The sequence below is a fragment of the Schistocerca gregaria genome, chromosome 1 (assembly GCF_023897955.1).
Source record: "Schistocerca gregaria isolate iqSchGreg1 chromosome 1, iqSchGreg1.2, whole genome shotgun sequence".
NCBI lineage: Eukaryota > Metazoa > Arthropoda > Insecta > Orthoptera > Acrididae > Schistocerca > Schistocerca gregaria.
In genome coordinates this window covers 65,023,443-65,039,316 of record NC_064920.1, presented here as the reverse complement: position 1 = coordinate 65,039,316, position 15,874 = coordinate 65,023,443, and the positions used below count along the sequence as shown (strand labels likewise).

General features: G+C 39.9%; 1 protein-coding gene across 1 annotated transcript in view; it reads left to right on the top strand.

Moving 5' to 3' along the window:
* The window catches only part of LOC126328694 (uncharacterized), a 145,075-nt gene that overhangs the window by 104,445 nt on the left and 24,756 nt on the right, over window positions 1–15,874 (top strand). The window contains exon 8 of the mRNA XM_049996065.1: window positions 13,061–13,147. Coding sequence (XP_049852022.1) covers window positions 13,061–13,147 — 87 coding nt within the window. The remainder of the gene's footprint in view (window positions 1–13,060; window positions 13,148–15,874) is intronic.

Below are 15,874 nucleotides of genomic sequence, written 5' to 3'. Positions count from 1 at the left end.
TTTAAAGAGACTATTTCCACTAATATCTTCAAAAACTTTCTCTAAATCTACAAATGCTATAACCATAGGTTTGCCTTTAATTTACCTATATTCTATGACTTAGAGGGAGGTCAAGAAATGAGTACACTAAGTAGATTCAGAAGGATGTAGGTTGCAGTAGATACTTGGAGATGAAGCAGCTTGCACAGGATAGGATAGCATGGAGAGCTGCATCAAACTAGTCTCTGGACTGAACGAGAAGGAGAAGGAGAAGGAGAAGTTCTGTGAGGAGTCTCTCCTAAAATAAAAACTGCTACTGAAACAGAAACTTTTATTTGCAATTTTGCGTGACCTTCAAATTGCTTTGAGATGGGTGGCAGAGGATACATAGAATTGTAACATATTGAGTTTCCTACCCATTCAAGTCCTGTATGACATGCAGGAAGAACACCTATTTAAATGGCTCTGTGCTTTAATTAAACTAATCTTGTCTCTGCAGTTCCTGCTGGTGTGATACATAGTGAGATGAAGAATATGCACATATTCTTCACTTACTTCCGTACATGAAACCTTCACAAGAAGACTTTTACAGGGTCAGTGATATCTATCACAAAGCATACCAATTTAGGAGTCAGACTAACCTGCAGGAATTCATGCTTTGGTTCTTCATATGTATTCCGTATTGTATGTTAATCCTGGTATGGTGCCACACATGAGCAGTATTCAAATGTGAGATGGACAAAGTGATTGCACAGTCTCCTTTGCAAATTGATTCCTAATATACTCCCAGTGAAGTGGCATCTGTCACCTTACTTACCTGTGATTAAGCTTAGTGTGCATTCCATTTGATAACCCAACTAACTGCTACACTCAGGTATTTGTGGGAGTTAACTGATTCCAGTTTTCTGAAATGGCTGTTATAGTCACAGTATACCATGCTTTGCTTTGTGCAATGCATAATTTTACATTCCTGAACATCCAGTGTAAATTACCAGTCATTGCTCCATTTTAAAATCTTATCAAGGTATGTCTGGATATTTGTGCAGCTTTCTTCCTCCTTTCCTACCTTGAAATCATCAATGCAGAAACAAGTTCTGTTTGATATCCCATAAAGTCAAAGCTCTGTAAAAAAACATTAGTGGGGTAGAGAGTAAAATGTTTTTCATAACTCTAGATACACTGCATCCACAGGATTGCTATGGTCCCTGGCTTTCGGGATATCATGTGAAAGAAGGAGAAACTGATTTTCACACAGTCATTATATGGATGTTGTTTGATGTGGAAGAGAATATGCTCTTTGAGATATGTCGTCAGGTTTGAGTCCAGAATTCTAGAACAAATAGATATTAATAGACTGGATATAAGTTTGTTGGTCACTTCCGTTACCCTTCTCAAGGCAGATTTGACCTGTGCTTCCTTTCACTTTGAGGAATTCTATGGGTCCTGAAGTTCTGTTTCACTTTGCTTTTTTACCTCAGTTTCCATTCCCTTGTCATCCAGAAGTTTCTGGGTATTAACGTTGGTGCTGCTGATAATATTCATACATGAGTAGAATTTATGTTGTTTTTGTGGGAGATCTTTCTACAAGGTTCAATTATGGTAGTTGGTGAACGCAGCACCTCTCTATTAATAGACCTAAGCATGTTACATTTAGCTGCATATTGTTCCATGGGATGACCCACATACCTCTCTCCCATGGCCTGGATGTGGCCATTCATCTTCGTTGACAGCTGGTTGGTAATCTTAACAATATAAAAATCTGTGCAATGATTGCATCAGAGCTGGTATTTAATAAGGCTATTTCCACTTGTGGCTGCCCTCTGATGATGGGGGCAGCATAAGCCTTTATCAGACTGTAATTGGAAGTGCTTGGTGGTTGGATAATGCAGGTTTGGCACCTAGGTCTTCCACTGGGCTATGACCCCTGTGGCAAGGATTTGGCATGGGGGGAGAGTCATAGTCATGGACTAAGATGTTGCAGAGGTGGGGTGGGCTATGGAACACCATTTTAGGATGGGTAAGAAGGAGATTGGCTAGGAAGTACCACATTTTGTGGCATGATGATAGATGTAGCCCTCTGGTAGGCCTTCGATCCCCTATCATTGTGCCCTGAAACAAGGGATACCCTAACAGAGCTTCTTCCCATCCCTCCTAAAGTAGTGAACCATGCCTGCACAACCTTCACAAAATCCTAGTTCATCCCTATGATACTCAAAATCCCTCACCTCTCCACGGGGATATCATCTCTATGGGAGACCTAGGTCCAAACCTGTCCCATCCAACAAAACAGTGATTCCAGTCCCAGTCCTGTCACAGGATTATTCCAACCTATCAAAGGGCATACCACATGTGAAAACAAGTTTGTCAGATACCAGCACTGATGCATTAATTGCATAGCTTTTTATATTGGAAGGACTATCAATCAGCTGTCAACCTGGATGAATGGTCACTGCCGAACTGTGGCCAACAGGTATGTGGCCCACCATGTGGAACAACATGCAGCAGAACATAATATGTTTCATTATGTGCCTGTTTTATAACCTGGGCCATCTGGATCATTCCTTCCACCACCATCTTTCCTGAACTGTACAGATGGTAGTTATCCTCTCAGCACTTGCACCACTCTAAAAATTATCTTTTCCTCAGTCTACTACAACCTGTTGCTCACACACAGTCTATCCAACAGTTTCTGCTGCATCTGTCCCGCACGACCTTCCCTTACTTCCATTGTGTGCTGCTCTCTCCCAATGCACCAACTGGTTTTTCTCCCCCCTCTCTGCTCCTCTCCTTCCCCATTCCCTTTTCTCCCCAATCCTTCTGCACTTGCTCCCCCACAGCTTCCAGATACTGTGCCTGGCAGCATTGTCCTGCTGCCAAGTAGAACCTGCCTGCTCTGTTACAGTGCTGCTCCCTTGTCACACCTGTATTCTCTATATCAACCATTTTTGTGCCCCATTCTGGATTGCTACTTTAAATCAATGTGACTTTAGCACTGTTGCTGGAGCTTCTTGAGACAGTGGTAATGATGTGTGCTTGTTTGTGAGAGTGTGAGTTTTCTTTTCTGAAGAAGGCTTTGGCCAAACCCGAAGTGAGTAACACTCTGCATTGTGTGGGGATACAACTCGATATGTCATCTTCATGGTAGGTAAAAAATACAGTGCCTTCATTTTCCATTATCTTACCCTCTGGATGGATTGATTCACCCCTAAAAGCATCACTGCTTTAAGTGCTTTAATTTCTTGATTTGGAATTTTCTCTCTGTACTCAGAGATACGAGCTACACTGATTAAGAAAGAAAACAGATTTAGAGGAAGGAAAAATATGAGTAATACAATTAAGAAATGGAGGGCAAGGAGGAGAAGCATTAGACAGAGAAAGGGAGGGTAGGCTGAAAATAAGAAGGTTAGAACAGTGAACGAAATAATGAGATGCAATAGGTATGATAATTACTACTACTACTACTACTATTATTATTATTATTATTATTATTATTATTATTATTATTATATAATTTCCTTTCTCAGACGTTATGTCTCATTAAAAATGGAAAGTGGTGCCGACCTTGATCAAGCGTGACTTCCTTTTAACTGTACGGTATATGTTACATTGCATTTAGGAACTTTTGGGTAATTGAACATGTATCATTAATTACATATTTCTGTAGTTGTATATTTCTGTAGTTGTATATATATGTTTGGATGTAGCTGCATTGCATTCATGTACTGGTGGATACTGTGTGGTATTACTCCGGTAGTTGATAGTATAATTTGTATTCATCATTCTCCAGTACATTTTGTGGTGTATACTTGTATGTGGGAACATGTTGCTTTATTAGTTTATGTGTAGTTGATAGTATAATTTGTATTCATCATTCTCCAGTACATTTTGTGGTGTATACTTGTATGTGGGAACATGTTGCTTTATTAGTTTATGTTGTATGGCAAGTCATTGATGTATTATTTTTGCTACATTGTCATGTCTTCTGGGGTATTCTGTGTTTGCTAGTATTGTATATCCACTTGTGATGTGATCTACTGTTTCTATTTGTTGTTTGCAAAGTCCGCACTTATCTGTTGTGGTATTGGAATCGTTAATAATATGCTTGCTGTAATATCTGGTGTTTATTGTTTGATCCTGTACTGTAACCATGAATCCTTCCATCTCACTGTATATATTGCCTTTTCTTAGCAATGTGTTGGATGCGTCTTCATCGATGTGCGTCTGTATTAAATGATACGGGTGATTGCCATGTAGTTTTTTCTTTTTCCAATTTACTTGCTTCATACCTGTTGATGTTATGTGATCTAAAGGGTTGTAGAAGTGGTTATGAAATTGTAATGGTGCAGCCGATGTATTTATATGAGTGATTGCTTTGTGTATTTTGCTAGTTTCTGCATGTTCTATAAAGAATTTTCTTAAATCGTTTACCTGTCCATAATGTAGCGTTTTTGTGTCAATAAATCCCCTTCCTACTTCCTTCCTACATAATGTGAATCTTTCTGTTGCTGAATGTGTATTCTATATTTGTGGTATTGTGACCGTGTAAGTGTACTGAGTGCTTCTAGGTCTGTATTACTCCATTTCACTACTCCAAATGAGTAGGACAATATTGGTATAGCGTAATTATTTATAGCTTTTGTCTTTTTTCTTGCTGTCAATTCTTTTTTCAGTATTTTTGTTAGTTTTTGTCTAAATTTTTCTTTTAGTTCCTCTTTAACATTTGCATTATCTATTCCTATTTTTTGTCTGTATCCTAGATATTTATATGCATCTATTTTTTCCACTGCTTCTATGCAGTCACTGTGGTTATCCAATATGCAATCTTTCTGTTTAGTGTGTTTTCCCTTGTCTATGCTGTTATTCTTACATTTATCTGTTCCAAAAGCCATATTTATATAATTGCTGAATACTTCTGTTATCTTTAGTAAATGGTTGAGTTGTTGATTGGTTGCTGCCAGTAGTTTTAGATCATCCATGTATAGCGAATGTGTGATTTTGTGTGGGTATGTTCCAGTAATATTATATCCATAATCTGTATTATTTAACATGTTGGATAGTGGGTTCAGAGCAAGGCAGACCCAGAAAGGACTTAATGAATCTCCTTGGTATATTCAACACTTAATCTGTATTGGCTGTGATGTGATATTATTTGAATTTGTTTGGATATTAAGTGTGCTTTTCCAATGTTTCATTACTATGTTTAGGAACTGTATGAATTTAGGATCTGCTTTGTATATTTCCAATACCTGTGGTAACCATGAGTCAGGTAGACTATCAAAAGCTTTTTGGTAATCAATGTGTGTGTAGTGTAGTGACCTTGTTTAGTTTTAGCTTGATTTGTCTTCTCTGCATCTATTGTCGGTTGCTCTTTACATCCTCATGCTCCTTTGCAACATCCTTTTTGTTATTCATTTATAATTTTGTTATGTGTTGTATGTGTCACTAATATCTGTGTAATGACTGAACTTAATATTTTGTATATTCTTGGTAGCCATGTTATGGGGCGATATTTTGCAGGGTATGCTGTGTCTGCTTGATCTTTAGGTTTCAGATAAGTTACTCATTGTGTAAGTGTATCAGGGAATGTGTATGGGTCTGCAATGTAACTGTTAAATAATTTAGTTAGATGTGAATGTGTTGAGGTGAACTCCTTTAGCCAGAAATTTGCTATTTTATCTTTTCCAGGGGCTTTCCAATTGTGCGTAGAATTAATTGCTCAGTTGACTTAATGTTGCAAAATTATCACTTCAGGCATTTGTGGTATCATCTTGTATGTGTCTGTTTCTGCTTCTATGCACCGAGCATGCCTGTTATGTTGTACCGGGTTTGACCATATGTTGCTCCAGAAGTGTTCCATGTCTGTTATGTTTGGTGGATTGTCTATTTTAATGTATGTTATCTATTGTCTGGTAAAATACCTTTTGGTTTGTGTTGAATGTTTGGTTTTGTTTCCTTCTATTTCCACATTTTTGTATCTTCTAAGTCGTTTGGCCAATGCTTGTAATTTCTGCTTCTTTTCATCTAATTGCTCTATTGCTTCTTGTTGTGAGATTTTACCTAACCTTTTTCTTTCATTTTTTTCTGACATTTGATGTCTTATAAATTGTGTTAGCTGTCCGATGTCTTTTCTCAGTTTTTCTATTCTGATCTGTAGCCTGTGTTGTCATGCTGGGTTCTGCGTATCTTCTGTGTGTTGGTTGGTTCTGATCTCTGCCTGGTGTGTATATTTAGTGTAGTGAGTGCTCCTATATAAACAAGTAGTTGTAACTTTTCCATAGTTGTATTTTCATTTATTTTGTTGTGTATGATTGTGTTGATAGTTGTTATTTTTGTTTCGACTTGTGGGTTATTTGGTGGTCTAAGCAAGAATGGTCTAATGTTTGTATTTGTGTCTTTGTATTCCATATATGTCAACTGAAATTTTTTTCTATATCTAACATGTGTGTCACTTCATGTTCTATTTGTGCTTGTTCTGGTGGCCGTCTTAAGATTTAATTTTCCCCTGGTTGTTTAATTGATGCGTGGTGTTCTTTGTTTGTTTGCTCTGGGATGTGAGAGTCCATTACTGTATTTTTTTCTTCTTCTTCTGATTGCACATTATTTTGTTCCAGTATTTGTTGTACTTGTTGTTTGATATTTTCTAATTCTGACTGTGATATCCTGTTATTTTTTATCATTACACGGATCTGATTAGCTAGTCGTTGTTCTGTTAAAAATTCTAATTCTGGTTATCTGGTAAAAATGTTGTGTATACTGTATTCAGTTTTGTTTGATCCTAAGTTTGCTGCTTGGTAATAACAGAACATCATGTGTCGGTTAACTTCATCAGACCATCTCATCCTATGTCTTTGTTTTCCTTCTAGAGTGGTTGCAGGAAGCATATCCTACAAAACACCTCTATTCGGATTTAAATTATTTTCTGTGTGGCTAGCAGTGTCATTACCAATGTGGACGGGTATAGGGTTTAAGCGTCATCCCTGACGATGACAGTGCTTGTCCGAGGCTTCATTAGTTCTGTCCTGAACCAACTAATAACACTAAAGGGTGTTAGCCCTATTAGTGGTTTGTTCTTTTTGTCGCCTTTTATGACTGGAGGCCTATTCTTTTCCCGGGCCTCCACGGGGTATTACTACTACTACAATAATAATAATAATAATAATAATAATAATAATAATAATAGTAATAATAATAATAATAATAATAATAATAATAATAATAATAATAATAATAATAGTTGTTGTTGTTGTTGTTGTTGTGAAAAAAGGGGAGGTGTTAATGGAAGCTAAGTTCATAAGGCTGTTGGGATGCAAAGGTGTGTGCATAGTAATATGCGTGCATCACCAGTACTAATACTTCTACACCTTAATTTAAGAACTAGTTTATTTTATCATATTTTTGTAATAGCCTTGACCACACTTTACTTTCAGTGATATATACTGCACAGGAAAAGGGAGGTTATACTGTTGGAAGGTTAAATTTAGAAAGGTAGTGGGATGAGACTATATGCTGGAGGCAGGTTTTCTAACTAGTGCTGAATCTGAGAGATCCTCATGACCCACAGATGCCACTCAACTCTTGTGGCAACTGCGTACTGGATGTCCCATAGTTGGGTAGTTCTCGGGGGTCTGTTTCTGAATTTGGCCTACGTGATGGTTGTCATCCATATACAGGGTGGAGCAAAATTGTCATTAAATTTTAACTCTGGATACCTGATGCCAGTAGGAACTAAAATTACTAATGTTGTGTAGGTCAACAATCTTTAAACTGTGGAAACTTGGTGTCATGTGATCCAATTGGCCGTGGCATTGCCATGTTGCCAGGTTTTCTGGACAACGTGTGACTGGAATGCTTTGCCTGTTGGAAATCGCGGTGTATCTGAGGCGGCCCACATGCTCAGTGGTAGCATGCCAGCCTTCCACTCTGGGGCCCTAGGGGCAAATCCGTCAGGGTCCCAACACATCCATTGTAGTTTCATGATAAGATGTACTGAGAACAAAATCATCAGCAGCTGTTAATTTGCATACAGAAAGTCTTTTACAAATTCTTTTGGCCCTTAAAAGGGCCTTTTTTGTAGCTACGACATTGTTTACAAGCTTGATAATGTCGAATGGTGTTTTGCCAAACTCTTTCAAAGATTCCTGGCATGGCCTTGATGTGATTGGCAGCATGTTGAATGAGATGCATTAATTCCTCTTTGTTTCTAGGTGGATCCTGCCCAGGTGGGTGAACTAGAACATTGAAGAATCAACACAGGAAAAAGTTTTGTGGCATGAGTTCTGGTGACTGCGGGGGCCGTGTCCTATGGCCACCTCTGCCAATTACCTGGCCATCACAAAGTTCATTTAAATATCTGTGCACAGCATGCCTCTTATGTGGAGGCACCCCATGCTGCAATCACTTGCATAGCTGTATTTCCAGGGGAACATCTTCCAGCATGCCGGGTAGAGTTTGTTCAATAAGTGAAGGTAATTTCCCCCAGTAAGCCGAAGAGGTAGATGGACAGGCCCAGTAAGATGGTCACCCACAATGATCGCCCAAATGTTGAGCAAAAATTGTTCCTGGGGTCCATGGATGTACATGTAGATGACACTAGGATTTCCTCTTGCCCCAATGTTTTGAGTGCTGTAAACACTATCTCAGTAGGAGGCACACTCGTCGGTAAAAAACACAATTGAGGTGGTGGCGGGGGAGGAGGCTTTGGGATCTCATGCAACATGTTGCAGAAACCACTGGATAAACTCTAGCCCATATTCATTGTCCCCCACAGGATTTAGGTCTTTAGCAGGGTGGAAAGTAAATGGATGCTGGGCACCATTCCTCAAAACCTTCCAGACTAACTGATGTGTGGCCCCTATGTTGCTTCCAACTGCTCAAGTACATGTTTTAGGTGCTTCCTAAAAGTGATTGAGAACAGTCTCTTCAAATGCAGTGTCCCATCATGTTTGAGGTCTTCCAGCATCACCACGATATCCTGTTAATGAGCCTGATTCACCAATTCAATGGTGAATTGCTGTAAATGTTTGCGAGTGTGGGTGACATATTGCTGGGTACCATTCCTCATACAAACATCAAGTTTCATGTGTGTTAGCATCAGCTAGTCCATGAACAAAATCCGTGTCTCATCATTCTTCAAACAAATACTGTGTTGCCACGCTCACTGTATGAACAAATTGCAGAAGATGTGTGTGCTCCAAAACAAAGGTAACATGTGAATGCCTTTTATGTGAGATGGAGACAAACATTGAGACCTATTTGACACATGTTTATATTGTGTTAGGGCAGTGACAGTGCGAGGGACATTTGTTTGCGAGAATTGACAGCTATAGCACAGCCCGTCAACTGACAAACAGCAAGTCAATCCCATGGCCAATTGATGTGAATTGCACCAAGTTTACATTGTTTAAAAATTGTGTGTTGCTAACCGACACTATGTTAGTAATTTTGGTTCCTATTAGCATCAGCTATCCAGGGTTAAAATTTTGTGACTCAGTTTTTCTCTACCTGTAAAAAGGAGCATTGTTGGGGAAATATCAGTTATTAAATAGTATCCTGTGTGATATTGTGTAACTCGTCTCCCTCTCCCACTAATGTACCTTCAGATACTTAAAATTCTGCAATTTATTGCCACCAAATAAGAAGTAGTAGAAGCTGTTTTGCTTAAGGTCCAGTACAGGTGGGACAAGAGGTGGGTATGTTTGGAGATTTAAAAATGTTGCCCAAGTTGCCTCACACTGTTCTGTGCCCTCGGCAAAATACAATCTGCAATTACCTACAGTTTTTAGTGAGTATGTGAGCAGTGCCAAGCCTCGATAAAGCTGTCTTCAAAGGATTCTCAGTCCAGGTAGCAGTGTTTCTAAATCTCAGCCCCAAGGGTCAACATGACCAGTTTGCATGATAATCACAATTTGGTAAAACTATCAAGTCTGTATTGTCATTTGACGGTCAGTCTGTCTGCCTGTCTTTGTGTTACCTGTACCACAAAGGGTGACATTCCATCTGATATGTATTTCTGATGCATTTGCATGCTACCATTGTGTGTTTAACAGGTACCACTATACTGTTAACAATCTTACACAACTACAGCTGGCAACACAAAAATTGTCCAAATGTGCTGTGCCTACTTTAAAGCACCTCTTTCTCCAGGGGACAAATATTAATTATTATCAGTAGTAGTATATTAAGCTGCAAATTATGATTTTTAAACTTGTGTGGTCTCCCTGGTGTGTCAAATGACCACCAGTCCCCATCATGTTGTTCACTCCAACAACAGAGTACATTTAGGGCTGAAGACATGGAGAAAGATAGGTATCATCACAATATGAATTTAGAGTAATATAACTTTCTTACCATTATTGGTTGTTGGTGAACGCTTGTCGTCCAGTGATGAATATCGCCATCCACTGTTTGCTAAATAAATTTGAGGTCCAGGGTGTGTATTTTGCTGCATAAAAACAGATGCTTAGTTAAACTTCCAACTTTTATTTTACAAATCCTGATTGTGATGATATTTTCCAGTACATCATTTCATTCCCTCCATCCTTGATCTTTTCAAAGCATGCATATTATAAGACATCCCAACATCAACTCCCCACTGACTCTACACCCGCCAACAACCGGCTCCTGTTCAGAGATTACAAACTGTGTAGTATTGCCAACCTTGGTTGTATATCGATATTTCACACACCTCACGTATACATATATGAAAATCATAGTTCGAAAAATTAAAAGTGTTTGTAATTCTGTGGCAATATACCTCATTATTGTCATCGTATTATTTTGTAACAAAATAATAATATTTCACTTTATGTCTACGTAGTTAAAGTTCACTTGCTCCTTCAAGTTGATTGACGGCACCGCACACCTTGTCAACTGGCGGTATCGGTAGTTTCAGTAGTCCGTTACATTACACTACTCACACAATGTGTGACAAGTCTTTTTAGACATTCAGAAAACTTTGTGTTACTCAGAGAGAGAAATTTGAAGAAAATGTCAGAAATAAGTTTTTTATCAGTATTATACAGAATCTCATGGCTGTCGATGTCCTTTCATAAAATGACAGCTTTCAAACAATTTTCTTCAGAAAAATTGTGCCCATATGGGGAGCGGTTTGAATGTGATGGAATTTGTTTTTGACTTTTCAGTTTTTAGCATGTCCTCAAAACGGGTATCTACAGAACGTCGCTTGCAGTTGTATGTTGTGGGACCTGAGGAATGTGGAGAAGCACTGTTTTTCCAATTCCCTAAAATAAAAGGCGAGTCATGTCATAGTTCTAAATAATACTTTAGCTGAAAGCAGTTAAGATGCATGCATGGCTTCAAATGAAGGTTGTGCAATAAGTTCCTCAATGGTAGGCCATGTGGGACAGACAGGTTCTAAATGCTACACTTTTGTTGTGATTACTCATGGTCTCACTTTGATTCTGGCTGTTTCTTCTATGATTTGGAGTGATTATAAGAGCTTAAGGGTGACAATTAAGGCTTGCAGAAAGGCATTCATTCTTGGCCTGTCTTCTCAAAATAACAAACAGTCAATGGTGAAGCACAAACAAGACTCACTGTGTTTGCAGATTGTGCATGTGATAATGTACTGTGGTCATAGGGGCTCACTTCAAAGCAGGACTCGTCACTGAAGACAATTCTACTAAAGTCACTGAGATTCCAGGCAGAAGGCATGTCACAAAGTGGTACAGGCAGAAGTGAGATATCAACTTTACTGTCACTAGCCATTTAGCCTGACAACCAGTAGTGATGTGTGCTATTTCTATTTGTAGCAGGATTCCTCGGGTTGTCATCCACGGCATCCTTAAAGTACGGAGGTACACGACGATATTCTGTGCCTCATTTCATTGCCATTCATTGAAAGCAATTTTGGGCTCACATTTCTTTGGGATAATGTCTGCTCATACATGGTGAGAGTTTCTACTGCCCGCATTCATGCTCGACTAATGTTACCTCAATCGGCAGCATTACTGGATCTCTTCTGACGACTAGTGTGTGTTTGGAGCATTATGACCACAGCACTCAAACCGTCTTGGGATTTTGATGACTACACACACCACTTGGCCAGATTTGGCATTGGATCACTCTGGAGGATATTCACCATCTCTATGAAGCAATAGCAAGCTGAAAACCGCTTGCATAAGGGGCAGAGTTGGGCCAATGCATTACTGATTTGCACAGTTTGTGAAGCTCTTTTTTGTGGGATAAATTATCCCATTTTTCTAAAATTGTAATCATTTGTTTATCTGTATATGTACACAAAATCCCGATTTCTATCCCATACAGTCAATTCCTTTGTGATGGTTCATTTTTTTTGCCTTGGGTTGTATAAGTCAGAAAAGCAGCTGTTATAGAGGGGCAATTTTCCTTAGGTACTCATCAGAAGTGGGAATTTTTTGTGTTGCCTGACAGCTAGTCAGCCTCCTTTCATCACTGAATACACTTGTGCTCTGTTGTGCTGCCCTGTTCAGAGGCAAGCCAGCTTGAATACTGGTGGCGTATGAAATGTTCACTGCTAGTATTTGGCTACCATGGAGAATAGGTGTGGTGGCACAAGTATCCTGATCACTCAATATCCCACTTCTTCTCTGTGTGTTAAGACGTGAGGACTGACTACATTGTTCATAGGGATCCATCTGTCAGACGGGGACTAGAAGATTTGTGGCCCTGTGAGTATTGGGCCATGAATCGATAACATGTTTCATCCTCTTCCTTCTTCTCTGCCCTCCCTCCCTCCCTCCCTCCCTCTCACCACTCCACCTCTCCACTCCACCTCTCCACTCCACCTCTCCACTCCACCTCTCCACTCCACCTCGGCACTCCGCTCCACCTCGGCACTCCGCTCCACCTCGGCACTCCGCTCCACCTCGGCACTCCGCTCCACCTCGGCACTCCGCTCCACCTCGGCACTCCGCTCCACCTCGGCACTCCGCTCCACCTCGGCACTCCGCTCCACCTCGGCACTCCGCTCCACCTCGGCACTCCACTCCACCTCTCCAGCAAAGCAGAACTTCTTTTTACATTTTAGGTGAGATCCGAGTGTCAATGATAGTTATTGATATATCTTTATTTATGTTTTCAGGAGTGCCTGATGAGATAAAGAGGAAATTTTGTAACGGAGTACCTCGATGTTGGAGACACTGCTGTTCAGAGTGGACAAAGAATAAAGGTAATTAATTTCATTTGTTGTTTTTGGTGAAGCTATTTTATTTACGTTCACAATGAACTCACCATTGGCAAAACATTCTGGATTAGTCCCTCATTTCAATCTACCTAAGGGTAGGTGACTATGAGAAAAAGATGGAATAACCAATTTATTTAAGTCATATGTTAACAGATTTTCAATCAAATGATACATATACAAACTACTACATTTCAACACAGCTCTCAAATGTAATATGACACAAATGGCAGTAGGTGTAATTTCAGATGGTTACTTTTTAAATGAAAAGATTTGACACGAGATGACATATTACTTCGATATTTATGCTTTACAGATTACTCACACCTGCAGCTCTGTTATGTAGTTCATCACATTAATCATCACTGTCAGAAATTCTTCAAAACAACCCTTGTAGGCACTTGTGAGACATGTTTATAACATATGAGCTACTATCTGCCATCGCACTCCACAGTCCCAAGATGGTAATGAAGATTTGCCTCACTTGCGGAACGTGTTTACACATCTTCCTTGCACCATTCAAATACACAAATTTCTCAAGGCTTGTCAAGTCCATGGATTTTCTCGTGGGTGCAAGACAGTTTTGGTCATGGCAGAGAACACTTTTGTTGCTGACTGCATTTCTGTTTATTGGTGGCATTGAATTCATTTTCAGGAAGAAACCCAGCCATGATAAGAATTCTGATATGTGTGTAGTAGAGCACTTTTTCACATTATGTAATGATGTGGAATGTGACCTGAGATAGGTAACCAATGTGTGGAAATATATTGTACAGACCAACTGACAGTGGATGCGCATCAGTTAAGATGTACATATACCTTTTTCACATATGTACTATTCCACTAAGTGGGCACACAGTAGATGTACTCTGCTATTGACTAAAAAGTGTTTGCTGACACTGCCTGACAAGACCACAGAGCTGGTGCAGAATGTTGTATGTGCTTTTCAGCTTTCCAGGTGTTGGTTGTAAGTGCTACATAAAAGGAAGTGTCTGTCCCAAGGTACTTCAGGTGCACATTATGACACTCTGTCTCTGTCAAAATGAGCATCAAGGGCTCTATGTGCCAGTCTGTTTTACAAGTGAAAATGTGCAACTTGCGTTTTCTTACATTAGGTTGTAACCTACTTTTTTGGAAGTTTTGGCTGAATATGGCTAGGTCAGATGATGTTGACGAGTCATCTGCATAGCCAAATTTTATGGGTTGTATTGGAGAAATATCAGAGCATAAGGCAGCGATTGAAAGGAATGGGGGAAAGGAATACAGTAGAAGATGAATGAGTAGCTTTGAGGGATGAAATAGTGAAGGCAGCAGAGGACCAAATAGGTAAAAAGATAATGGCTAGTAGAAATCGCTGGGTAAGAGAAGAAATATTGAATTTCATTGATGAAATGAGAAAGTATAAAAATGCAGTAAATGAAGCAGGCAAAAAGGAATATAAACACCACAAAAATGAGGTCAACAGGAAGAGCAAAGTGGCTAAGCAGGGATGGCTATAGGACAAATGCAAAGATGTAGAGACTTAAGTCACTAGGGGTAAGATAGATACTGCCTTCGTATAAAGTAGAGAGACCTTTGGGGGATAGGAGAACCACTTGCATGAATATCAAGAGCTCAGATGGAACCCAGTTCTAAGCAAAGGAGGGAAAGCAGAAAGGTGGAAGAAGTATATAGAGGGTCAGTACAAGGGCGATGTACTTTGATAGTATTATGGAAATGGAAGAGGATGCAGATGAAGATGAAATGGGAGACATGATACTGAGTGAAGAGTTTGACAGAGCACTGAAAGACCTGAGTCGAAACGAGGGCCCCAGAGTAAACATTATTCCATTAAAACTACTGACAGCCTTGGGAGAAGGAAGGAGAATGCCATTGGAGATGACAGCAATCATGGGGGATACTTTCGCAATGGTTTCTTCATCATCTACTATGTCTGCTCACAAGCATAAGTTCAATGAGTCTCAGCCACAGACAGTACTTCCATCATTGCCACAGTTTCCTGTTGTTTCTAGGTCTGACAAAAGTCACAACTTCTCCATGGTCAACCTTTTCATTATTCAGAAAGGTGTTGACGCAATTGCACGTCCTGTAAAGTCTTGTTCCAGATTATGAAATGGCACCTTGTTGTTAGAAACAATAGTGCCCTCCAGGCACTAAAATTGCTGCGTACTTAACTGCTACACACCTTCCCTGTCCGTGTGGAAGAGCACCAAACTTTAAATTCCTCACATGGCGTCTTCTTGACATTTGACAAAGTTCAACTCCCATCGAAAACCAAAGCAGGCTATGAGAGAATTTCTGCTCGCCCTTACATCCCAAACCCTATGCGTTGCTATTGGTTTCAGCGGTTCAATCACATCAGCCAGTCCTGTTACAATCCGGCCAAATGTGTTACCTGTGGCAAGGATGCCCATGAAGGTGCTTGTCCATCTCCATCCCCTCGTTGCGTCAACTGTATGGGTGACCATGCTGCTTCCTCTAGAGATTGCCCCATTTTTAAAGACGAAAAGCTCATTCAGGAAATCAGAGTGAAGGAAAAGGTGTCAACCTTTGCTGCTCGAAAATTATTATCCAGTCGAAAGCCTACTGTGCCTCAGACAGGAAAGTGCAGCACTGTCCTTGCCTCTCCTCGGCCAACGAATGAGGCCGCCATGCAGACTTGTGATCTCACCTTTAGTACCACGGTCATCAGATTGGCCAGCGCAAAGATAACCT